This window comes from Pteropus medius, unplaced genomic scaffold, assembly GCF_902729225.1.
Source record: "Pteropus medius unplaced genomic scaffold, Ma_sr-lr_union100, whole genome shotgun sequence".
Lineage (NCBI taxonomy): Eukaryota > Metazoa > Chordata > Mammalia > Chiroptera > Pteropodidae > Pteropus > Pteropus medius.
In genome coordinates this window covers 3,062,925-3,088,760 of record NW_024340849.1, presented here as the reverse complement: position 1 = coordinate 3,088,760, position 25,836 = coordinate 3,062,925, and the positions used below count along the sequence as shown (strand labels likewise).

At 36.3% G+C, this 25,836-nt stretch overlaps 1 protein-coding gene across 1 annotated transcript; it reads left to right on the top strand.

Moving 5' to 3' along the window:
• Window positions 1-524: 524 nt before the first annotated feature.
• CUNH18orf63 (chromosome unknown C18orf63 homolog) lies at window positions 525-25,396 on the top strand. The gene is made up of 13 exons (XM_039838937.1): window positions 525-727; window positions 5,318-5,396; window positions 7,100-7,156; window positions 10,885-10,996; window positions 11,578-11,619; window positions 13,086-13,162; window positions 15,767-15,876; window positions 16,693-16,789; window positions 16,902-16,987; window positions 18,198-18,381; window positions 22,913-23,929; window positions 24,120-24,209; window positions 25,302-25,396. The coding sequence occupies exons 1-13, from the start codon at window positions 525-527 to the stop codon at window positions 25,305-25,307; spliced, it is 2,160 nt and encodes a 719-aa protein (XP_039694871.1). The 3' UTR covers window positions 25,308-25,396.
• The last annotated feature ends 440 nt before the right edge of the window (window positions 25,397-25,836 follow it).

Below are 25,836 nucleotides of genomic sequence, written 5' to 3'. Positions count from 1 at the left end.
AAGCGTCCATCATCATTTACCATACTAATACTTTGTTCATTTATCTTATTATTTGCCTGCCCTCCTCCCCAGTAAACTGTCAGCCCCACAAGGGCAGGGAAGGTTGTTTGCTTCACGCTCCATGACTAAATCCTAGACAAGCTCCCGGCACACAGCAGGCGCCTAATAAGTATTTATCAAATGAAAACGTGGCGCCTGTACCCCACTTGCATCAGGCTTCCCCTCCACGCCACGCTGCTGGACGTTCCAGTCATGACAATTTGCCAGAATTTTCAGGCGAACACAAAGAGTAGACTTCCGCACCTGAGGTCAGACAGCCCGCCAGCAAGGTCGGTGCAGGATTTTGGTGACTACAACTCTGCAGGGGCTGTACTGCGCAGATGCAGCTTTCCTCACCCTCGGGGACCACAAAGCCTCCTGGCCTGGCCCCACTGGTGTGAACCCCAACTCCTCTCAGGGAACTGCAGGAAGCTCTCAGCAGCTGTCAGCGTCATCAGCGTGAGAGAAAAACGGGCACGCAGAGAATGCTGGGAGCGTTCGGAGTCGGCCAGGATAGCAAGGCATGCCGGGAGCACGTGGTGTGCGCGGGGCATGCTGGGAGCTTCGGGGCTCTGCTGGATTGCAGGGCACGCCGGGAGACTGGCGTGCTGTTCCTGCTGGCACTGCGCGGGAGGGTGGTGAAGAGGTGTCTCGGGAGCGAAGACCGGCGGGCGACGGTCCCACAGAGGTCAGGCGGCCCCGGAGTCGCGGGCTTGAGGGAGCCAGGAAAGGAGCGAGGAGGGCCGCTACAGGCGCTGCCGCCCATCCCGCAGCTTCCTCACCGCGAGGGAGAAAGCCCGCGCTTCCGCCTCAGGAGCACAGCTCCGAAGGCTTTTGGAGTTTTACAGAACATTTTACGGGTCCTTTCACTACCATTGGGAAGCAGTTTCTGTAGGGAAGGAGCCAGCAGGTCCCCATTCCCGCACCCCGACAGCTCGGGCCTGTTTCTGTGAGGGACGTGCGGGGTGGCCAGGGGTGGGACATGACTGCGTCTGTGCGCGGGGATGAGAGCTGCTCCGAGCTGTCGGAACGGGAACAGTCGGGAGGGCCACTGGTTCCAATGTGTGGGGCATCTTACTGTATGGGCAGTTTACAGACTCGCCCTTTGAACTCTCTGTTTAAGCTAAATATAGCCCTCGGGGATGTTCCCACCCGATTCCAGCACCGCAGGAGAGAAAATGAGGCCGGGAGAGGGAGAAGACTGGCCTGCTGCCCGTGGCAGCCTCTGCGGAGCCAGCGTGAAACTCCACTTCCAGCCCATGCGTCTCTGACCCAGGGCCCTCGCGGAGGCAGTTGTGAATAAAGGCCGCGCCAGACGGGCTGACAGTTGCTTAGGCTTCCGTGACTCCGGGGCCTGGGTGCTCACAGTTTGGTTCTCTGTGGGTTCTTTGAGTCCTCAGATGGCGAATTTGGTAGATGGCTTGTGGTTTATTGGTAACGCCACCAGGGCAGAAGTGTGGTGGAGCCGTTCTCAGAACTAAGTGTTAACAGTCCATCCATATCTATTAATTGGGCTTTCGCCACGTTTTGAGCTTTATAATATCATTTTGTGCAACCGAGGGGAAAAGAACGATTAATCTGCAAGCTTTGCTAATTATGAACCTAAAAAAAGGTGAATAATAAAATAATAAAAGTGAACAAATTCTTGCCTTTTCCTGAACAGATCAGTGTTGTTTTCGTAGTTTTCTCATCAGTCTTTGACGACGAACAAAAGAAGGGGGAGACTGCTTACAGGAATTTCTAGGTAACTCTGCCACAAGATATTGAAAGGAAAAGTGAAAAAGTAATTTTAGTGGGAAATGTGTTTTAGAAATGAAAGTAGCATCACAAATCTTCACCCATGTCTTTGAACTATTTTCTTTAAAACACAGTTTTACCTCTGGACACAACCGTAATCAGTTCTGTGTGCTGTAAATTTTATCGCGTTCATTATTGATACCCTGTACTAAAGTGCTTCAGAGAAAGTGAATTTGAGACTAAATTGTGAAGTAGGTTGTGTTTGCTTCGGAAACAATCCTTTGCACCTCATGTTTTTTTTAACTTTCACAACAATGAGCAGTCACATGGGAGAGGGAGTGAAAAAGCAGCTACAGAAGGAAGGAATATCTTTATTTTTAACAATATCAGAAATCATCCTGATTAGGTCATTAACACCTTGTGTGACTTTGTGTTAACCATTCTAAGAGTACTTCCACTTTTGAAAGAACCAAGTGTCCTCTAATGATGAAAATTTTAAACAATGTGGTTCTTGAGTGAGGTAGAGGCATGGAGGCCAAAAGGACATGGTCAGCATTCCACAAATGGCACCATAAAGGCATTTGGTGACTGAGATCAGACTTAAGACTGGTCACACTCCAGGTTCCTGGGCTGATGTGTGATTACTTCCTGAAAAGAGAAAATATGTTGATGTTAAAAAGTTTAAAATACTAGAATCTGTTTTCTTCCCTTGGTGTATTTGTGCACTTTAGAGAAATTGAGCTTAAATCGGTTACTTTACTTTTACATTCCAGTTTTTTTTTTAAGTAATAGATGAAATAGACTTCAAAGGTATGCTCTGTGAATTATCAACTGGAAAATGTGTCCCAAACAGAAGTGTTAAAGCCATATAATTAGTTGAAAAGGAAGCTAGATACCAATTTAGGTATCAGTAAACGTTTTCTTTCATGTAAAATGATGAAAAATATATTCCTTAACCTTTAATTACTTTATAGAGATAATCTGAAACAGAAGACTTTGCTACGTATTTTGGTTTTTAAAAAATTTTTGTCATAGGAAAGCATTTGTTTTCCTAAAACCAAAATCAAATTTAAGAATAGCAAGGACTTTAGAAGGAATTTGTTAAATAAAGACAATATGGTAGAGATGTATCTAGTACCTAGAGCAGAGTAGGCATTTCAAAAAACAGTGCTTGGGTTTTCGTATTAATGGAACTCAAATCATTCTATTCATGATATAAAACTGCAGGTCCGAAGTTCTAGATTATTTTTTTTGGGTGACGAAAGTGTTCTGAAGTGTATTATGATGGTTGCATAACTGTGACTGTAGTAAAAACCATTGAATTGTACCCTTTCAAAGAGTGAATTGTATGTTATGTGAATTATAGCTTAATAAAACAAGTATCAAAATAATTCTAGATTATCATTAGAAAATCTAAAAAGGAAAATGTCAGTGATATTTGCTGAGGTTTGCTAATTTGTTTTTATTATCTAATTTCAACACTATTAAATATTTTGTGATGAGTTGATATTGAAATCCTATTGGTAAGATAGTTTACTGCCTTTTTATGGCTGTTTGTTTGCTTGTTTTTAAAGGCCTGATTATTGAGACATCCAGTCAACAGGAAAATATGAATGACTCTAGGCAGCCGTCACTCTTTTTCATCACCCTTCCAGATTTACACAAACTCTGTGCTGTCAGGATAGTATTGAGCAATAGGATGGCAGATACAGAGGTTAGGAGTACACAAATGAAGATGTGCAGGTAAAAAATACATTTTATAAATAACGGTTTCTATACTTCTTGAGACCTGTAAGAGCTGTTTTAGAAGCATCTCCTTTAAAGCGTAAAACTCATTAACTTAATCTGTGTATATAATTTCTAAATAAATTCAGTTTTGTTCTGACCAGGTATATAAGATTGCATTTAGGGAAGGATTTAAAATACCTGAGATAGAATATCCCACTGTTGAGTTTTTATATATTTGTAACTTCTTACATGCTCATTTTAATTTAAATTTTGTATAGTCATTGATGAAATAAATCAGGTTCCCCAAAACTTAAAAATAGTCATTAACAAATATTTACTGAGTACCTGCTGTTTATGAGGCACTTTAACAGATATGTAAACATTTTAGATTAATAAAATTTCTTAATTTTCAGGTCAATATAAGAATATTTCTGAAGAGTATTTTTCCAACAATTATCTTTAAATATCTGACCCAAGATAGTCTGGAAAAGTTTCGTTGAACCCTAAAGTATGACTACTAAGGACTCAACATGCATTTGTCTCTTAAATTGTTTGAGGCACTCAAATAAAGACTCTAAAAATACATGGCAAGATTATATCTGTAACTGAATATTTTGGAGAGGAGCAAACACTTAGAAGATAGCTAGGAGCCAGAAATAAGAAAGACACTTCTGGGGTGTTCTCCATTTTGTTCTTATTCACAAAACTTTGCTTTTCCCTACTGTATATTTTCCCACCTAAGTGCATCCAGGAACCTCTACGCTTCCTGCTTAGGTATAATTTGATATCTACTGAGCATTTACCTGTGACTCCTTTGGGAAATAAATAGGTGGAAAACTATATGTGAGATTTTCTGCTGTTTGCCCTCAAAATGAACGGGGCCATCCATGCCCACAGAGTGGGATGTTTTGACTCATTGTCCCAATAATTGACACAGTGGCTGGAACAGAGAAAGCAGAGAGCTGGCAGTGTCAGACAAAGGCAGGTCTTGCAAAAGCAAGCACCTGTTACACCAGGGTTCTGACAAAGATAGGGCCACCAGAAACAGGTAATCTCACCTCACTTTTTGAGGTAACCCCCTGACACACACACACTTATGGTTTTTTAGATTAGTTTCCTTGATGATTAGTAACTGAAAATTTTTATATTTCCAACTCTATTCTCTTTCGTATTTTTCTCACTTTTTCCTCGACCTTTAATGTAAAATCATTGATGGTAATTTGAATTGTGATGATTTTCATTTTAAGTTCATTTGACTCTTGAGTACTAAATTGAAATCACTACTCATGTCATTCTGACTTGGAAAAAAAATTCACCTTTGAAAGAAAAAAACCTGGTCAGTAGTTCTAACATTGAAGTTGTTGATAACTCCACTGTAGTTGAATCCCAGACTGTTGCCTCCAATAACCCCTGAACCACTTAAAAGAAAAGAAAAGAAAATGGAAGAAACAGGAGTTAAAAGATCTGGGTTCTTCCATGTTATGACTTCTGTAAGGACAGAAATGGAGTTTTAAAAGAGGAATTTAGGTTCACAGATGAAAGAGGTTAGGAAACTCAGATGCAGGGACAAGTTTTCATATTAATATCAATATCTAAAACTTAAGAATTCTCTTCATTCGTACCTTGCCTGAGTGTCTACCGTGTTCAAACTACCATGCTAAGTGTGGGGAGAGATACAGAAATCTATAACACAGTCTTTGCCTAGGAGAAACTTAAACTTTTAATTGGAACTAAGAGATTTTTAAATGTTCCAATAAAGTAAAAACAGAAAGTGGGCAAATTCACTTAAAATTAATACATTTCATCTTCACAGGCAATTGCTGTTTTTGCACCAAGATATCCTTACATCACCTGTGCCTGGAATATTTAACCAAATTTGGGTGGTGATGGCGGTTAGTATTTTAACATTTTATAAAGTATTATTACTAATTATTTGGGGGCAGTATTGATATAAACAGTAATTCAGGTATTAATTATAGCTCAAATTGAAAATGGTTTATGAAGACAGATTATACTGTGTTGTAGTGTGATTGAACAATTAACAGACTTTAACTTTGATGTACTTGATACTTAAAATCCATTTTTGTGGTTTTAATTTCATATTAATTTTCTCTGTCATAAATGTTAAGATAAAGACTACTAGTGAATAAAATGTTACAGCATTACATTTTAAGATAGCAAGGATTAATTCTTTTCTCATATTGTGTGTGTTCTTAATGTAAAGGAAGAAGTTTCTCATTCCAGCAAATCTCCCATTGTTTTTAAAGAACATACATAGGTCAACTTTTTTTAACCTGGAAATTTTATTTAAAAAAATTTTTACACTAGTAAAATTAGAACAAGAAATATGTTTTCCAGTGCAGTAACTGGAAATGATAATGAATTGCCAAAAATCTTCATAAAAATACTATCCTGAGATTTTTTCTTTTCTTTTTTCTTTTTCTTTTTTTTCTTTTTTTGTTTTTTTTTTGTGGTCAAAAATCTTTCTGAAAAACCTCCTACTCTGAGATTTTAATTCCCTGGAATCCAGTGAAATCAATATTTATGAACAGTGCTGATAAGCCATACAAAATCTTCAGGTCTTTTATTTTTCTTCTAGGTTATATGGTTATATGTCCAACTTTTTTTTCTTTAATGTAGTTTCTAAGAAAGACAAACTGTTGGTGAATAAGTAGATACTCATACCTCTTATTTGTGTTCTTTTGTACCTGAAAAATTTATGGAACAAGAAGGAGATTATTTTAGAGTCCTAGAAATTCAAGTATCCTAATCTTAGCAAGAACAATAAGAGGAGAATAGCCATCTAAAAATATGTTTTGGTTGTTTACAAATATATTACATGCTGTAAAAAAATTACGAAAATATTTAAAGTAGAAAATGGGATTATTATAAATACTGTTTTAAACTTGCCTTTCATTTCGCCTTTAACAGCCTCTCCTGGATACTATTCTGTGTCAGTACATATATCTTCTTGTTTTTAAGGCTGTGAAGTATTTCATTGTATGGGTATAAAATAATTTAATTTTCACTGTCTGATGCACGTCTGATTTTCTAGTTTTGTGCTATTATGTTTGTAATTTTAACAAATAGTGTTACATTTTAACAAATAGTGTATGAAAGAACCTATATTTCCACGTTCTCACACTGGATATTCACAGCCTTTATATATCTGCCAATCTGTTAGGTTAAAAATGGTATCTTTTATTTCTTTCATTGGTGAGTTGGAGCACCTTGGCCTTTTGAATTTTCTTTTGGTCTTCCACTTATGTCCATTTTCCTTCTTTATGAACTTACTGTATATTAAGAAAGGTGTTAAAGGTGTTAAATATTTATTAAATGAAAGTGATTGGTTTCTTCCTTCATATGGTTTTTGGGTTCATGTCACCCCCAGAAAGGCTTTTCTCATTCTGAGGATATACCCACAGATTCTATGTCAGGGAGAGAATGATCATCATGTGCTTCTCCAAGGCTTAGAAGCTGTTAGGATTATAGCCTGATTCTGTGTCCTCTGCTGTATGATTAACATCTTTTAGGTATTGATTTATTTAATATATTCATGTTAAGTCATTTTTATAAATGTGGATTTTTGTTATAGATACCATTTTATAAAGCTGGAAAACTTAGTGCATATATTGAAAAATATGAAGCTAAGGTAAGTTTTTTAAAAGATAATAATTCCAGATGCTGTTTATATTGATTTTTGTATTCAGCTTCTTTTGTCAGCAAACAAAAATTGGAGCATAAGTTGTTGCTACGCATGCAAAAGAACCCAACAATTTTTTGCCCAAGCAATTCTTTTGTGCACATTTAGTGAAGACAAAGGGGAAGAGGCTTAATTTTTGTTGGGTACTTTCTTACAGTAATTTTATGTGGCATAATGTTATTTACCTTCCAAGAGGTAAATATTCCCATTTTTACAAATGAAGAAAATAAAACTCAGAGATAAAAATATTGTCTGTAACAATATAGTATAGGAACAAAACAGTATAGATTCTATTCTACATAGTGATGAGTTTCTGGATCTTCACAAGGAAAATATGAGTACATGGGTTGAGCACCTCCAGTGTCTCAGTTACTCAGGCCATGGAGACTTGGCTGAAGCTCACTTCATGTCTCTGCATGTGCATCCTTTGTTATTCCAACGGATTGATGCTCAATCTTTCTTTTCAGGGATACTTCCTACATAATAGTCATCATAGTCAGCAGATATGTACTGAACATTTATAATATGCTGTCTAGGCATCACTGCTGGCCTCTATTCCTAGATCTAGTGGGGTTCGGGATAATGAGGTTTCTGGTCATCTCCAACAATAGCCAGAGGTGCTTTCGCAGTTTCCTGAGAAATCTCTTAATTACCCGAAAGCTGGTTTCAGCCATTAGTCATAATCTGTGGGACAGCTAGGAACAATATCTAAGGGTTTTAGTTAAATTTTCTTGCTAAGACAAATCTGAACTATGAGAACCAAGTTTACAGTATATCATTCACCTAGAACTAGAAACTAGGTCTTCTAGAAATCCCTACAAAATTATGTTCTTTATTGTGAAAACTGTTTCATGGTTTAGTGGAGACCCTTGTACTGTCTTACTGGTTGGCTCTTGGAGAATTTAATCTTCTTCTTAATATATTGACTTAAATGTCAAAATTGTATTGTTTTTTGACAGATGTGTTACAAAAAGTAGATATGATATAATTTCGAAGATGAATTCTAAAGATCAAAATATTTTGAAGCATAAGAATAAATAGCATTTCAGTATTGAGTTAATCAAAGAATATTTATACCAAGTACCATCATTTTAATGTCTTAAAATTATAAGAAAAAAAAGAAAAATTAAGAAACATATATCTCACAGTACTTATACACTAATAAAAACACAATTTGTGATCAATTTACTTCCAGTCTTTTAGTTTATACCTTTGACTTTATCACGGCAAGTTGTCTCATGTTCAAAATATTTAAAATCTTTTTGTTTATACTCTTACTCTTTTTCCACTTACCCAGTTCCTCATTGTTATAAGTAAACTTGCTTTGTACCCTCACTAGTCTTCCAGATCTCAAATGTCTTATTGTTCATGACTTTCTTCCCTTAAGGAGCCTTCACGATGATGCTCAATCTTTCTTTTAAAGGATACTTCCTACATAACAGTCACCATAGTCAGCAGATATGTGCTGAACATTTATAATTTGCTGAGCATTCTCTTGTTTCTGGAGTTAAAGTTGTGAACCAGATAAACTCCCTGTCCTCAGGAATCTTATAATAGGAAAAAAATTTCTCAAGTTTTTGGAGTTTTTGTGTAAATTTTTATTATTTCTTCTATAAGTGTTTGTTAAAATTCACCAAAAAAGCTATCTGGGCCTGAAGTTTTCCTTAAGGTAAGGTTTTTATCTACAATTTCAATTTCTTTAATAAATAAAGTTATCTTTTTCAAAGAATATGGCCATTTCATCTAAGTTGTCAAATTTATTGGCATAAAGTTACTTGCAACATTCCCTTATTTTCCTTTGCTGTAGAATCTGTAGTGATGCTGCTTCTCTCATTCCAGATAGTGGTCATGTGTGTCTTTCTTTTTTTCTCCCTGATGAGTCTTGCTAGAAGCTTAATAATCTTGTTGATCTCAAAGAACAAGCTTTTGATTTCCTTGATTTTCTCTGTTGTTTTACTGTTTTGTATTTCCTTGATTTTCATTTTAGTCTTTATTATTTCCTTTCATATGCTTATTTTGGGTTTAGGTTGCTCTTTTTCTAGTTTCTTAAGGTAGAAGCTGAGGTCATTGATTTGAGAACTTTCTTCTTTCCCAATATAGATGTATTTAGTGGTATAAATTTCCTCCCAAGCATATGTTTTGTTTTGGTTTTCTTCAGCTCAAAATACTTTCAAATTCCCCTTTGATTTTTTTCCATAATCTGTGGGTTAGAAGTATGTTATGTAGTTTCCACATATTTGAGGATTTTCCGGGGATCTTTCTGTTGCTGCTTTCTAATCTAATTGTGGCTAGAGAGCATGTTTTGTATAACTTAAATCTTTTAAAATTTATTGAGGCTTGTTTTGTGACCTCGAATATGATCTATCTTAGTAAATGTTTCTTGTCTGCTTGAGAAGAATGCATTCTGCTACCGTTTTGTCAAGAAGTCTACGAATGTTAGTGTTGAGTCATGTTGGTTGGTGGTGGTGTTAAGCTACTGTATTCTCAGTTTATCTTGTTCACCTATTGTATCGATTATTGAGGAAATCTGGTACAGAATTTGCCCCCAATTTTAGCTGAAGCGATCAGCAATGCCATCTTTGTCCTGGAAAGCATACAGGTTACCAGTCATGTTTATGACTCATGTTTATGAGTTATAGAATTGCCCCAGACTTCCTCCTTGCATGCCAAGGCTGAGTGTGGACTTTGATATCCTGCTGTGTCTGGTTACTATCTCGGGCCAAGGAGAAAGTAAGTATAGAATCAAGGAGAAAGCCACTTGGCTTTCTAAGGTAGATCCCGAGAGATTATGGGATTTGTTCAGCTGCTTGTGTTGGGGGCATGTTTGAGGTCCACATTGCAGGCTGGCTTCATCCTGCTGCTTAGAGTTCTGTCAATAGTAGCCTTAATTAAATATCTGTGAGACAAATTGAACAGATTTGATCTTGTCCCCTGCCAACAGATTAATTACTTGCATCCTGGAAAAATTTACCAGAAGCCAGAATGGTATAAAAATTTGGCTCTTCCAGGAACCCCCGTCCTGCACCACAGCCTGGAAACCCTCTTCAGTCAGTATACTGGGGTAATCATAGGTTCCCATCCCTTAGGGATTGCTCTTCTTTGTTGCTTGATGTCCAGTGTCTTGTGAACCATCGTTTCATGTAACTCACCCAGTCTTTCAATTGTTTCAAGTGGGAGGATAAATCTGAATCTTATCACTCTCATTGGTCAGAAGCAAAAATCCTAATTTTACAGATTCCATACAAGTAGAGATACTTTGCTGGTTGCATGTGTGCCCATGTAAGTATTTCCATTGTTTTCTGACATTGAACTAGAGAAAACAATAATGAAAAGTATTACAATATAGTTCTGGTCTGGTTTTTTCCTCTGTGTAGATTAGAATACAAAGTAAAGTTTAAGGTTCTAGCACAGGAGCTCAAAAAGTTTAGGTTTATTGGCCAGGAGAAGCAGGAAGAATTTGGCTGCACGACTGTAGTCATGGTTTCACAGTGACTATATTTTAACACTTCTTTAGCTTTGGAACCAGATAGGGTTAGCTGTATTGAAGATGGTAACTTACATCCAGAATAGCCCCGTTTGTTGAGTGGTGATCTGACCACACAGACATTTTCTGTGAGTTTATAGGAACATACTGATTACTGTAAATTTGCCCGTATTTTGTCCTATAATATTTTTAGGTGGAGGCACCACAAAGAGTAATTCCTGTGATTCTTCAAAACTGCCTTTCGTATACACTCACGGCTAGACTTGCTCCAGCCTGGAATAAAACTGGCCATCTCTTAGTTCAAGGTGACTATCTCTTTCAGTTATTGTGGTTTTCTGAACTAGATTATTTCTATTAATGCACATCTGTTTTTAATTTCAAGATATTATTTTTAGTGGGTAGTTTTTAAAGCATAGCCCCAATCAGACCTTCTCAAGTCCAGAACGACATAAGTGTCATCTCCTTACTTTGGGATGATATCCAGAGACCTGCTGATGTTTCTTTAAAGAAAATGTGTTTATTATGTAATACTTGACATTTAGAGAGAAATAAATATAAGTTATGGAGCATTATAATAAAATGAACACAAATCATCAATATTTTTAGAATCAAAAGGCTGTTCTAGTTTTGTTTTGAGGTTTGACCATTTTCTAATTATTTTATACCAGGAAGTAAATAATTGAGGGAATGATTGGGTATTTCTGTCTTTTTAATTGAAGAGATACTTTTTGAGTGATTATATTTTTTCTCTGAGCTGTCTTCAGATATTCCTTTGTGTAAAACCATATTTAAAGTATTTTTCTTAACCGATAATTTCACATAAAAAATTACATTTATTATGATTTATGAGTAATAATAATATTCCATGTCCTATCAATTTTTTAAGGAAGAGAGTTTCTTTCTCAGATGGGAAAGCAAAGAGCTGTTGGTAAGTAAAAATGTGTGTCAATAGATAAAACATTAGTATAATCAATAGTTGTTTAAAAAAACTTACAGATTGTTGGGTTATTATGATCTTGATAAGGTTAAATCAGAATTTAATTATTTTTTAATTATTTATTTAATTATTATGATCGCAGTTTCACCAAGGAAATTACCTCTGGTTCAAAATATATATTCTACCTATATGAGAAAAATTCACTTCTCTTAATTGTAATAAAAGCTCTATTTTTTTATTTTTCCACTTAAAGAAAATTTTGACTATGGGGTTTAATTCTTTAGTCATTTATAATGTGTAGTCTATAATGTATAGTTTATCATAAAAAATTTTTTAGTACTATTGTAAGTAAAAGCTTTATTTCTTATGAGAACATCATTCTTTTTCTCCTTAAAAAACCTAAAATGACACAGATGATCTAAAATACACAGTTTATGATATGGTCCGATCTAAGTCTTTCAGTGCTATGCATAGCTGTGTTGCAGGTGAAGTTTCTACACAGTAGTTTAGAGATAGCAGATAGGTGGGAATCCTAAACGCAAGCACACGTCACTAGTCATGGCAGCTTGCCCCACCACCAGGGCACAGCCTTGAATTCCAGGCTAGCCTCTGCGACCCACGACTCTAGACCTGAATTGCCCTCTTTGCACTGTTTTACATGTAGTCGGACAGTGGCAATCACTGTAATGTAGCTCTGGACAAATGACTTCATTACCTAAATTAGCTTCATCCAGACACTATCAGGAGACTACAGCTGTCAGAGATTATAGATGACAGTTTAGGAGAGCAAAATTCCCCACTTCTGTGTTAGTTTTTTTTTCTTTTCATTTTACTGAATGTGTATGCTGCAGCAAAACCGACAAATTGGAAGGGTATAGCTCATTGGATTTTCACAAACTAAACATATCTTTAAAACCAGTTCTCAGATGAAGACACAACTTTATCAGTGCCTGAAAAGCCCCCTCATGCTTTCTTCCAGGTATTATCTCTTCCTTGGGGTCTTCAAGATCCAGAGTATGTCTGCCAGTATATTTGAGGGCATTGTTAGTGACAGACTGCCTAAGTCAGAATCATGGCATAGTACCTCTCCTGAGTTAAGACGACAGTCTTCATTTTTCACATAGAGCAGATGTCAGACTTGTAAAAGAGACTTGCTGAGTTGTCCTCTCAACTGTAGGATGTCTCATTTTTCTTATTGTAACCCTGTCTTATGACATTCTTCCCAAAACACGCACTCACATATCCATGTCATTTCATGCCTTTGTCTCTTAGATGTTTCATCTGCAGACTGTCAAATATTACATGGTGATTGAATTTGACCATGTGTGGAAAAAATATCCATTCTTAACTGAGTTTCAAATTTGAATAAATTAAAGTAATTTTTTTTGTTACTAAAATGCTTAATTTGATAGAATCAAGTAATAATTCCAGAATGTTTACAATTATTTTATTTTCAGTATTAAACATCAATGTAACAGAAACGCAAGTTTGTCTAAGTATAGAAGCTTATACAATCAGACTGCCACCACCTGAGGTACCACATATTTTGATTTCTGTAATTAACTTTACTATATTTACTGTATACTTAATATATTTATTATTATTACAAACACGCTAGTAGGTTTTAATTTTTAACAAGAAGAATGATAAGGTTTTTTTATTTTCAAAATCCATATTAAATTCTTGGCATGTTCATATCGTTCTGAACCTATTTACTCAGAGAAAATATTCTAACACAGATTTAACACAGATCTAATCATACTATCCCCTTGCTCAAAAATCTTTTTAAGTAGCATTCAATACTCTGCACAACCCTTTCCTGCCTCAGCACCCGCTTCTTGCCTCTTCTTTCACTTCCAAATATTGAAAGCAGTCTCAGCCCATGCTAAATGTAATATCCCCCCATCGGCATTGTTTGGATTTTTTTTTTTTTTTTTGCATCTATTTTTTATGCTTAACACTTTTTGCCTTTGTAGTAGAAGGGTATGTATCTTTTATTTTGCTAATTCTCATAGCACCCACCATAGAACCTTACACTTTAATGATAACTCAATAAGTGTTATTTTTCTTCTCCTATGCCAGTGGTTCTCAACAGAGTGGGGTAAGGGAAGATGAGTGCTTTTTCTCCCTATGAGACATTTTGTATTGTCTGGAGAAAATATTGGTTATCACAAATGGGGAGGGGTGTGTTGCTGCTGGCATTGAGTGGATAGAGGCCAGGGATGTGGCTGAACACACTAGACTCCCAGGACACAACCCCAGCCCCATCCCCACCCCAACAAAGAGTTATCCCGCCCAGAGAGTTAACAGCCTGCAGACTGAGAAAGCCCAGGCATAGGACAGATAACTCCGCCTTTCCTTGGAGCACCCCTGACTGGCCACTCTTCCTGCCAGCCAGCTCCAGTGCTACTCTATTCATTTTTCTCTTAACTTTAATTTTTGATGACATGTTATGTTGAGGCAATAGACAAGTCAAAGATGAATCAGATCTACTTTCTAGCCAGTAGGGAGGCTGAGCTGCGTTTAGGTAACTGAAGCGGGTGGCATGAGGGGAAAACCTCATCCTGATGAGGCGCCTCCCCAGGGCTCCAAACCCAGTGCGGTCTCCAACCACTTTTAAACCTTCACGCTCCTCTGCACCATGCTCACATACTTACTAGTATTTTTAGAGTTATACACCTCGTTTTTATATCCCCAGTTTATATGAAGCTTCTTAAGGACTAATTAATGTACCTTACTGCCATTTGATATTTTTATAGGTAGTTCTGTTTTACATAACTGAGCTTAGAACCAATTAGAGATTAACAAAGAAGAGTAAGACATATAGAGATCAGAATGCCACCATTATTAATAGGATGAAAATATAATCTATCACCCAAAATGGACACTTTTGAGTGGGAAAGAGACACTAACTTAATGGAATACTGGTCCAGCATGTATGAACCGAGATATGTTAAAAATAAAATCAGATCAATTAAAATTGTGAAGAGTTTATTGTACATAAAAAAAGTTTGTGAAGCAGGAGTCTTCAAACCAATAGTACTATGAAGCTCAGAGGTGTGTTGTTACAGGTGTGTTGTTTCGTTTGTATAGAGAAAATGTGGAAACGATTTAGCTTTATAATGATTGATTATAGCAATGGGGTTTTCCAAATGACAGAGAATTGATTAAAAGTGATTATCTCACACCATTTTGGAAAACAACATGTTTATTTATTATTTCATAGAGACATTTATAAAATAATCTAAGTTAAATTTTGCTTGCATTGCAAAATAAGATAGATTAGGTTTCACTTACATGGTTTAACTGGTTTTGTGTGCTTAAAGAATTTTCAAATTTGATCTCCATTTTATTTATTTTAATAGATATGTAGTCACACTATTTATTACAGAAAAAGGTAAACAAACAGCTATTGGAGAATGTGGCTACCTGAACCTTAGAATTAGGTAGATTGACCCACGTATGACCGTAATGGAACCCGCAGGCTCCCTTGAGAGATCAGGTACCATTCCCAATGTGGCAGAGAAAATGCAGAATACCACTTTTTGCCAGCAGGCCGGCTCTCAAGAGAAAGAGGAAGGATTTGTCCCAATTTTACCAACGAGATAAGTCAGCTCGTCTGTGCTAGGGAGGAATGAATGAGGGCACAGCAGCGTCAGGACAGTGGAGCTTTTACAACATGGACACAGACACCAGGAGTGAGGAAGATGCACTTCTCTTTTCTGCTCACCATTATACACTCAGTACATATTCATTCAGTTCGTTTAAATTGATTTCCTGAATTACAGTTTGTCATCGGCACCTCTGAATCTCGCTTTCCTTAACATTTTTGATACGACATTTTTCACATCGTGACTGCTATAAAAATTGTTCATGCGTGTCTATGAAACAGTACAAAATAGGAATCTTGATTTGGAAGATAAGGAAAGTATGAAATACTTCATACACTGCGTGGAGGAGAAACAGGATGAGCTGAAACATTGCATTATGTCAGTGGTTATTCATGATCTCATGTAACTTAAGCCTTTAAAATTACTTTATAATCGTGCGTGTACAATAAAAACTGTGTTTTTTAATGTTTCTTTTTTTTTTCCAAATTCTCTTGATTTATGCATTAAAATCTTACTTCTATTAAAAGCTAAGAGAATTTGATATTTCTCAGAGTATCATAAAGAATTTTGATACTCACAAGAATGCTGTCATAGAGGGACATTCGATTTTAAACAACTGGTGCTACGTTTTGCCAAGGTGAGATTTCAATGTGTAGTGTCTAGGGGAGGTCCAAAGTATACTAGTTTTCTCTCACTTTGCTTTAACATGGATGTGTGCAAAAGTATAAACCATTTTTGCGAATTTTTGAAACTGAATTACAGCTTACAAAAAGATTGAAACAATATTGTCATAGAAGCCATCAATTTCCTTTATCAGATTACTAAAATAATTTTATTTACATTTATATTTTTATTAGATCTAGTTTTAAAAAGTAAAATTTCTAGATATCTTATGAAATTAACAGCTAAATATAATAATCTCAGTAAAACCTTGTAAACTTTTACATTTAATTAATGACTCATTATCATTTGATATGATCTAAGTTTTAAGTTGGTGCTAACTTCAGGGGAAAATGGCTTATCATTAATAGAAATAGGACTATTGGGAGGAAATTTTAACCTGCTTTACAAAAAAGAACTTTAACGTGCATAATTTAATCACTGAAGCAGGAAAGAGGTAGTTGGGGAACATAGATTTGACTCTGAATCATTCAACTCTTAAACTTTTCCCTAGTTTAACAATTACCAGGCATCCCTCTGTGTGGTAATGTTTCATTAGTCATTATTTTATGTTTGGAACTGGCATATTGTTTGTGTCAATTCAGTTTAGTTTTTCATAACAATTCTAGTGCTTAAAATTTAATACAATATGTATTTGGAACTAGGAGCAAATGATTATTTTATTACTTATGTGTAGATAGTTGTTAAATCTTTTTGAATACTTTCTAAATCACAGAGTTAAACTATGTCTAAGCATAGGCTAACAATATTTTACCACTCTTCTTTTTCATAGTATGAAAATGGGAAAGATACTAAGTATTCTTCATACGGCACCCCCTGACTGCCCTTTTCGCTCATATGGAGATTTCCAGATGCACTGGGATGACTTGGTAAGGGATAGAAATATATATTCTATAAGAAGTTATTTGATTTTGCTTCATATAATTTAACCTAAGTTTAGCTTTTCCTCAAAAGAATTTCAACTTTGTTCTTAATTTTTAGTATGGCTATAAACTTCCAGAAGATTGTGGAAATATTAAAATATACTGCAACATCTACTTCAAAATGATAGGAGAAAGGAGCTTTACATATCCTTTATGCACCATTTGTGGCAGGCACACTCTGCCCGCCTTCTGATCAGTTTTTCCCTTGACCCTAATGTTGTCATGTTCGATCTTTTCTGTGTCTAAATGAAACTACTTTCCTTTCTACTTCTTTTTACCTGCATGAGTGTTCTTGTTTTCCTTAGAATTTTCATGTTTTTATTTGAGGGTAAGTTTAATAGTGATATTCTGCTCCTTAACACTACTGTAACGACTTAGATAACAAAAACAAAAACAAAAACAAAAAACTGTACAATAAATGGGAAAAAAATGTTTGTAATTCCTGGTAGGGAGAAAATAATCATAGGACTCTCCTTAGGCAAGGGCTCCCTCCAGTGGCACTTTGGGAAGAAGTAAAAGAATTCATTGTTTAACAAAGATGTTCCTTTTTGGAAGATTATTTTGTTTTACAGGCAACATTTTGAGGATTTGACTTACACCTAATGCGCCCCATTGATTTAAGAAAATATCTTAAGGTTATTTTTTTTAATCTACACATGAAAAGAGCACAGATGCTCAGGTGAAACTTCAGCCATCATACCGATTTCACCTTTCCTGTCTCTGTTCTGACCAGCTGGAGTTTCCACGTAGAAGAGAGGACAGCCCTCTACTCTCTTTCTGTAGGCTGTGTTTCCTAACCCAGACCTTAATATGAAACTAAAGTTGACAGATAGCAATTATTCCCTTTCATTAGATGTCTAGTCATTATTCCCAATCTTCAGAATATTTTTCATCAGAAAAGTAACTGCTTTCTTCAAAGAACTGTTTTTAGAGCATGAATAAAAGCTATATGTATCATTTCTCTATATTGAGTTTTTACTGCTTTCTGGAGATACAAACTCTTTATTTACTATAAACACTTTTATAAACTATAGAGGTCATAGCGTCTTTCTTATAAATAATTTTTGGGGTGCCTGAGTTTGCCTGTTTATATAGAAAGCAGTATAATAGGGAAACAATGAGTCGTCTTGGTTGCACGTATTAAACTAGAATAATGATCCCTGTGGGAAAACATGCTCTTTAGCTTTGCACTGTGATCTTGGAATGATTTGGCTTGGAATAAATAAGCGATAAATCGAACAGGATTTAGATATGTGTGCCTTTTTAGCAGTCACTACCATAATGCTTGTTCATTTCACAAAGATCGCTGACTCCTAAGTACAGAAGTGCTCTGTTGTCCTTTACCGCCACTCACATACCCTCTCAGTTGCATCAGAAGCCAGCCCATACAGTTCTTTCCAAGGGTAGATTTGGAAGACGTGTTGAAAAGTTTTCTTTCAGATTTAAAATCTAAACTGCCCCACGTATGTGGATTTCCCATAAAAATGACAACGAAACCCTGCTACTACACTCAAGAGCTAACTAAACCACGTGTACAGGTAAGAGACTTGTGTCCAAAGTGCTTTTGTAGTAATGGTTTACTAGTCTATTTCTTCTAATTTTATGTGTGCTCCTGGAGGCTAGAGATCATGTTCATCTTCTTATCCCAAGTGTCTGGTACATAATAGGTGTTTGTTAAATATCTTTTCAGTGAATAAATGATCTTAAAGATAATTTAGAAACAACGCCTCATACAAATCCAGATTGACTTTGAACTTCTGCCACTTCGTTTAAGCCTCATTGATTGAAAAAGGCTCTGAATAATTCCATTTATAGAAATTAAATTAACTCAATAACATTTTTATTGCAAGATGATGTGCTAAGTGAAATCTTATTTATGAAAAACAAGTAACAAGCAATACCGATGAAGAAAATATGATGTCATATCTTTACACTCAAATAAGATTTCTTTGTCAAAAGAAAACAATTTAAAAGAAAATTTTCGAAGAACAAATCTAAGGAAATTTAAAATGTAAAATTTTCAACAATATTATATCTTCGAAATGATAAATAATTGTGTTTTGATCAAAGTCAAAAGTTTGAACAATTTGAACAGTTTGAGATATAATTGAATTATGTGACTATTTCTGCGTCTGCTCAGTCTCCTGTCTTCGACTTATTAGTGTGCCCTGTTTATTGTCGTTTGCACTGCTCCAGCGATTTCAGCTTTCATATGGTATTGACTTGCTATGGCTCAAACACTATGCCTCATGGCATTCTTTCAGCTTTTGCTGCCATGCTAATTGTTTCACTCTCTATAATCCCCAGCTATAACCCACCGAGCCAGTGTGATAGACCATGTTCATCTTTTCAGGCCAGGCCACGTCATCTGCCACTAGTCACCATGTAGATTTAGTAGTATTGGGTGGGGTGCCAACACCATGTATATGTTACGTAAAAATACGAAAGCCTTGATGTCAGGGGCTGTGGGCAAGGCCATTTCCTTAGAAGGGAGTGCAGGTGAACAAATCCCAACTACATCTTTATGGTAATGAATCTTAAAATTTTGCCCAGATATATCATTTTTAAAAGTTTAATTGCTGGCCAAGTCTAAGCCTGAGGAATTTAGAAGATGTGTCATTACATCATACATTTTTATCAAACATATTTATTGACTGCTAAATATTTCCAGCCCATGTCTGTTTCAGAAATAGTGAATCCAGACAAGTACTTGTGAAAATTTGCTCCTTAAATCTAAAATAACACTTAGTTGGAGATTCTGGTCTTTATATTGCTCCTGACAGTTGGAACCCTGACAGTAAAAATTTCTTCCCCTCAGTTTTATTGAGTGCCTTCTGTGTGCCAGCTGCTTTTATGTGTATTAACTCATTTAATCATCAAAATAAACTCTTGAAATAAAGAATTGTCTTCTCAATTTTGCAGAAGAGGAAACAGAAGCTCAGAGCATCCAAGTAATTTAACTGTAGCCATACTGTTAAATACACTGCAGAATGAGGATTGAAACCCAGAGTCAAATTCTTAATCTGAAACTGGAAAAGGTTTAGATATGTGGTTAAGACCCCAAACTCCAGAGACAGGCTGTCTGGATTGGAACCGCTTTCTACTTGTATAATCGTGGGCAAGGTGTTTGATCTCCCTGTCCCTTGGTTATTTCAGTTGTTAATGGAGTGGGGTAGTGGTGATAATAATGGCACTTGTCACCAGTTGGGCTCTCTGAGGACTGACTGAAATGGAGTCAAGTGCATGTGGTATTGGGGAGTTGCCCTTGGAATTAATACCTGCAGAAGGCAAGGAAGGAAGAGAGATTGGGTGAAGGGAGAAGTTAAACGCAAAGCAGGTGCCAGATAGCCTTGGTCAACCTTCTAAGGATTTCCGAGGCTAAAAACAGCCCTTCATGGTGGGTCTGCATTGGCTGAAGTAGCCAGGCCTTATACCCCCTCTTCCATCTGTCATTGGATTTGGGCCACCCTGAGACAGGCGTGTCCTGGAACGAAGGGTGTCTTCAACTGAATCAGTCCTTGTAGGGGACGACTGCAAAAGGTGCCTCCTGTGTCTGCTGCCAGCACTCTGGGCAATGGGCAGCAGCCCTTCCTTGAAGGGGATCTGGGCAGCATGCCACCATGTCCTTCATAGGGATTTTATTTGTGTGTTAGGAGATTATATGATACCTGGAACAGTCCCTACGCTTAGCGCTCAGGAACTGTCGGTTCCCATGGTTGCTACACCATGTTAGCTCTAAGATGCATGTAGTATTAAAAAACATAAGTTAAAAAAGTGAAAAATAAATTGATAAGATTGTTTGATAAAAACTCAACTTACTTAAAAAAATTAGCAGATGCACTTAGCCAAACTAGTTTTTTGTTTTTTTTTTAACTTAGGGGAATTCTCAAAGACTTAAATTAGTATATTTAGTATAATGAACTCATGCCTATCATCTAGTTCCTCCTTGACATATTTTTGAGCGGAAGTAATGAGTATTTTAAACAAATCCCAGATATTTCAAGACTTTAGTATGTGTTTCTGCCTTACAAGAGCTTTTTAAAAATGTATTTAATAATAATTCCTTGATATCTGATACCATATCATACCCCAATTCCCCACTGTTTGAGAGATTTTTTGTAGGGGTTTTGTGTAAATCAGAATCCAAGCAAGGGCCACATCATTTTATTTGGTTGTTGTACCTCTTAAGTCTCTTTTATTCTGTAACACTCTAAACCTACACCCCTTTATTTATATCAGTTATTTGCTGAAAAACTGGATCATTTGCCCTGGAAAATGTCCTGTATTACAGATTTGATTGATTGCTGCTTCGTATCATGTCATTTAAAGTTAATATATTCTTCTAAACTCCATATTTCCTACAAACCTGTGGTGAGATCTAAGTGTAATTGAATTCTGGTTTATTTTTAATAAAGAAACACTCGGGTTATGCAATGTACAGGACCAGATTATAATAGATAAAACATTCGATTGGTCATTTTGGTCAATCCTCAAGTTTCATTTAATCATTACCTTAATTCTAGGCCTCCATTAGATATCCCTGCAGATCTAAATATAGGTTTCCCTCTCTAATTTTGTGTTAATGTACAAAGTTATATAAATTGTATATAAAGTTCTAGAAATTAAAAGTCAACTAAACCACATTTGCCAGTAACACCTGGCAGAATAATGGTAATAATGTGGTAAGGCATGTTTTTTTGTTGGGTTATGACTTCACAAAGCTTTAGTTTGTTGACCATTTAGGTATTTTAAGTTCTGTAAATTATTTATGATCTCATCTGTTGTTTACAGAGGCTCTTTTTGTAGTCTTATAAATTTGAATATAACCGTAGAGGTTCATCCTTTGGGCTATTTACTATAGTTTAGAAATTGAAAGAATGAGTAAATAATACATTGACAAGCTAGGGGGCAGAACAGGCTCCTGGAGATTATTTCCGTCAGGTATATGTTTCTGAGAGGCGGATGGATAAAGGGGAAACAGGGTATGAATATAAGCATAATTTGGGTACATATTCTAGATAAGTTTTATGTCATAATACAAGTAATCTATTATATGAATCTACATAGAATGAGGTGGGGTTTTCTTTTTTGGTATCTCAAGTAGTAGGTATGTTGTTTAAAAGTTATTACGATTTATGAAACCCCAGAGTCCAAAAAGATGGCTGTTCTTTGATTTTCTATGATTGATTTCAGCTTAGTTCTTGAACCCTTTCCTCATCTAATGGAAAAAGATTCCACTTAGACACTCTAAGATGACTCAGTCAATTCTGACAAAACATCTCTTTGAGGTGGATTTTCATGCAGAGTTCAGAATTGCTTTCCTCCCCATGACAGCATCTCTGTCCAGGGGAAGTCTGTGGAGGGCGAGGGCTGCGGTGTGTGCTGGATGAAGCACGTTTGATGCGCTTGCTTACTGTGGTCCGCGTCAGGGGAATGAAGGCCCTGAGCTCTGTTTGCAGGCACCTACAAAGCTGGTGTGCAGACACTCAGGTTTCTGCTGACTCTGCACCTAAAAACCAGAGGTATTCATGATTAAACTTTTCAGCGGAAACCACAGAAGTGTGGCTTTGCCTCAGTTCTTTCTTCTGAATATTGTATGAATGCGTCTGGCTGGTTGATCCTAAGTCTCGTCTTCAACCCTAGCTGCAAAGGAGATTTCCAGGCTCTAGAAGGAACATTAGCAGGAAGGCGGGATGAGTGTTGAACACCAGTTCACCATGTCCATCACAGTCACAGCTGCATTGTGGAGGGGGCGGAGTAGAGGGAAAGGGGTTCTGAACAAGACAGCAGCATGAGCACATTTGGAGGACAGCGGGTAGCTTCTGTAGTTGATTTATATAAAATTTAGAGCATTTCTTCATCTTAAACTATTATCATGAAAGGATGATATCTAAAGAAGGATACAACCCATAAGAAATACACATATGTCCTCAAGAAGGCTCGTTCTTTTTTTACCTGTTTTATATATGATAGTGTTACTTTATGTTCTTATTTTGATGCTATTTTAAATAATTTGTATTCCATTGTCGTTATTATATTTTTTAAAGTTCTTAATGTCTGTCCTTTCAGGAAAACAAAGTAAAGGCACCCAATCTGACCTCTAAACAAACGTTCATGTCCTGTCTGACCCAGGCCCCTTCCACACGACCCTCCCTGGCTCAACATCTGCCGAGCTCAGTAGCCATGGACCACAAGGTGGAGCGTTTGGTCAGCCAGCAGAAGCCCTGCATGTCCTCAGCTCTGCCCCTCCAGCTGCAGTCCGTTCAGAGCAGAGCTAAGTCCCTATCTGACATGGCACCACAAGCTCACTCGGAAGTGCCAAAGCCTCCCAGAGGAGATGATCCTCAAGTCCAAGATGAGAATTTCAGCTCCCAAAGTAGTGTTGCCCCTCAATTCATACCAGTTTTCAAAAATCAGTCTTTACAGATGAACAAAAATATCTTAGAAACTGGCAACCTGAAAAGAAAACAATATGTTACAGAATCTAAGTTGTTTTCACTTAAAACCAGTGTGATCCAGGATGACAAACTGAATTTAAATCCTGCTAAAAAGAAAGGATCTAATCGTAACACTCAGATGAATGCTAGAAATTTAAACCAGAAACCTAGACCTCTGCAAAAGAAAAACACCGAATCCTGTGAAAATATGACAAAATCTCCACCCCCTAATGGAAAATCATCAACTGTGAATATAAATGAAAGTAAACAGTTGTCTGATAGTTTAGGATTTCAGACGTCAAATAATAATTTAGGTTTAATTAAAAGTGCCATTGACTTCCAAGTGAATGGAAAAGAAAATTTAAGAAGCAAATATGTAACACAAATGTTAGGGAAAGGACACGAGCCACTAACAGTGAAAAGACAACCATACATTTTTGAATCAGACACAGAAATGGAAAATGCCCCACTGCCACAGCAACAACCAGTAAATCAGACTGAAGAAGCTGATGTCAGTTACCACAGACTGATTATAAGCAGAACAGCTCACAGGTCTAAAAGAAAATTATGTCAGGACACTTCAAAATCTTCAAAGAAGCCTCATTCCAGTAATACCTGTCGTGAGCAGTCCACCTCTTCTAGGAACCAGGTAAAGAAAAAACAATTTTAATCTGGGGACATTTATCATATAGTAGACCTTTAAAACCCCCTAAATAAAGATCTGAAGGATTTGCCCAAGATCCTCTAGGAACACATTAAGAGACAGAGTGTGTGCCTTAACACAACTGCAGGTATGTACAGTTACTTAATTAAAAATGTGATTTTTAATCTGATTGCAGATACATGACTTGGCCAAATCAAAACCTAAGAAATCTCTCATCATTCCTAAAGCTTACAACATGGACGCGAAAGAAGGCAATGTCCATCAGGTAACTTAGGTGATATCTTTTATTTTTAATTATATTATCTGAATTGAAATTGTCCAGCTTAGAGACCTCCAGCCTCTTGATAAGAAGGCGTTACTCTTAAATTCCTTGAAACCTAGACTCAGCAAGGAAGTAGGAGATGTTGGGAACAGTACAGCCCTTGTATAAGGACTGCCTACAGCAGCTGTTGCATACAGCAGTTTTAATCTGGGGATATTTATCGTATAGTAGACCTTTAAAACCCCCTAAATAAAGATCTGCAGTCCGTTCAGGGCAGAGCTAAGTCCCTCCCACTCTGTTCCAGGGTCTTTGCAGACTCAGAAGAGGGCACGGGAGCAGCAGCAGATGCCTAAAGCTAGACGATCCACACCCGCTGAAACACGCACCTTTAGGGAATCTTAAGATAATTAACCTTAAATAATGTTTAACTTAATATAATCATTAAGTTAAAATTTACTCCAAAATGTTGCAGTGCTGGCTAAAATTAAGATTTAGCTGATAATGCTGGCATTAAATTCACAAAACCATGTATCTGGAAATTACATTTTATTCCATTCTGCCATCTGTTCTAAGAACAAACATATCGCTAAAATATCCACAAAAACTTTTTGCATAGAACTATGGAAACACATTGAATTCAAATTCTTTATAAGCAAACTAGAAAACATTGTCTTCTTTTCTCTTCCAAATGCTATTTCTGTAATTAATAGAATTTGATTTGAATTAACCAAAAGGTACTTAAGTCTGTTTCTATATATTTTATAGTGTTGTGTTTCACGTAGTTTTTCACATCTTACATTTTAATGTACTCAGTAGGTGGTTAAGGAAAATGTATATACTAGAATGCCTTAAAATTTTTCATTTTCATTTTTAAAATTATTCCAGATTTTATAATTTTTAGATGTATAACACTTTCCCGCTTCGAATTACTTAAGACCTAAAAAATAAAAGGCATTCCCATCACCGAATGACATAAGAAAAATTATAGGATATTATAGAAACTAATTTCCCTTAAATATAAATTAATATAAAGCCCTATAAAAAACAGTTTTAAGAAAAAACGTTATTAAAACTACCTATAATTCCTCTTTGCAGAGATAGCCACTCTGAACAGTGGCCGGACTCAGTCACACACTCCCGTGAAGTGGGATTAGGCTCCATAAGCTGCCGTGAGACCGCCTCTTTCACTCGACAGTTTTCTTTTCTTTTCCATGGTTACACGGTTCGTTGCATGAGAATATGCTGCTATATTTAACTGTCCCTACTGATTGACGCTTAAGTTCTTCCCAACTTTTCACTTTGGTAACAATGTTATATAGTCTTGTACAGATGTTTGCAAAGTATCCAATTATGTAGTAGTTTTGTTGAAAATATCTTCATTTTGCCCTTGTTATTTTTATTGAAATTTATCTGAATTCATTATTTTTATTATTGAAATTTTCAAACCATGCAAAGTACCGGTAATAGTGTAAAGAAAACCTCTAATTACCTGTCGTCCAGCTTCAACCATCATTAATATTTTGCCACTCTGTTACATCTATTTCTCACAGATGTATTTTTTCACTGTACTATTTTAAAGTAAATTCAATTCAGCATATAATTTTACCTGTAAATGCTTTAGTATATATAT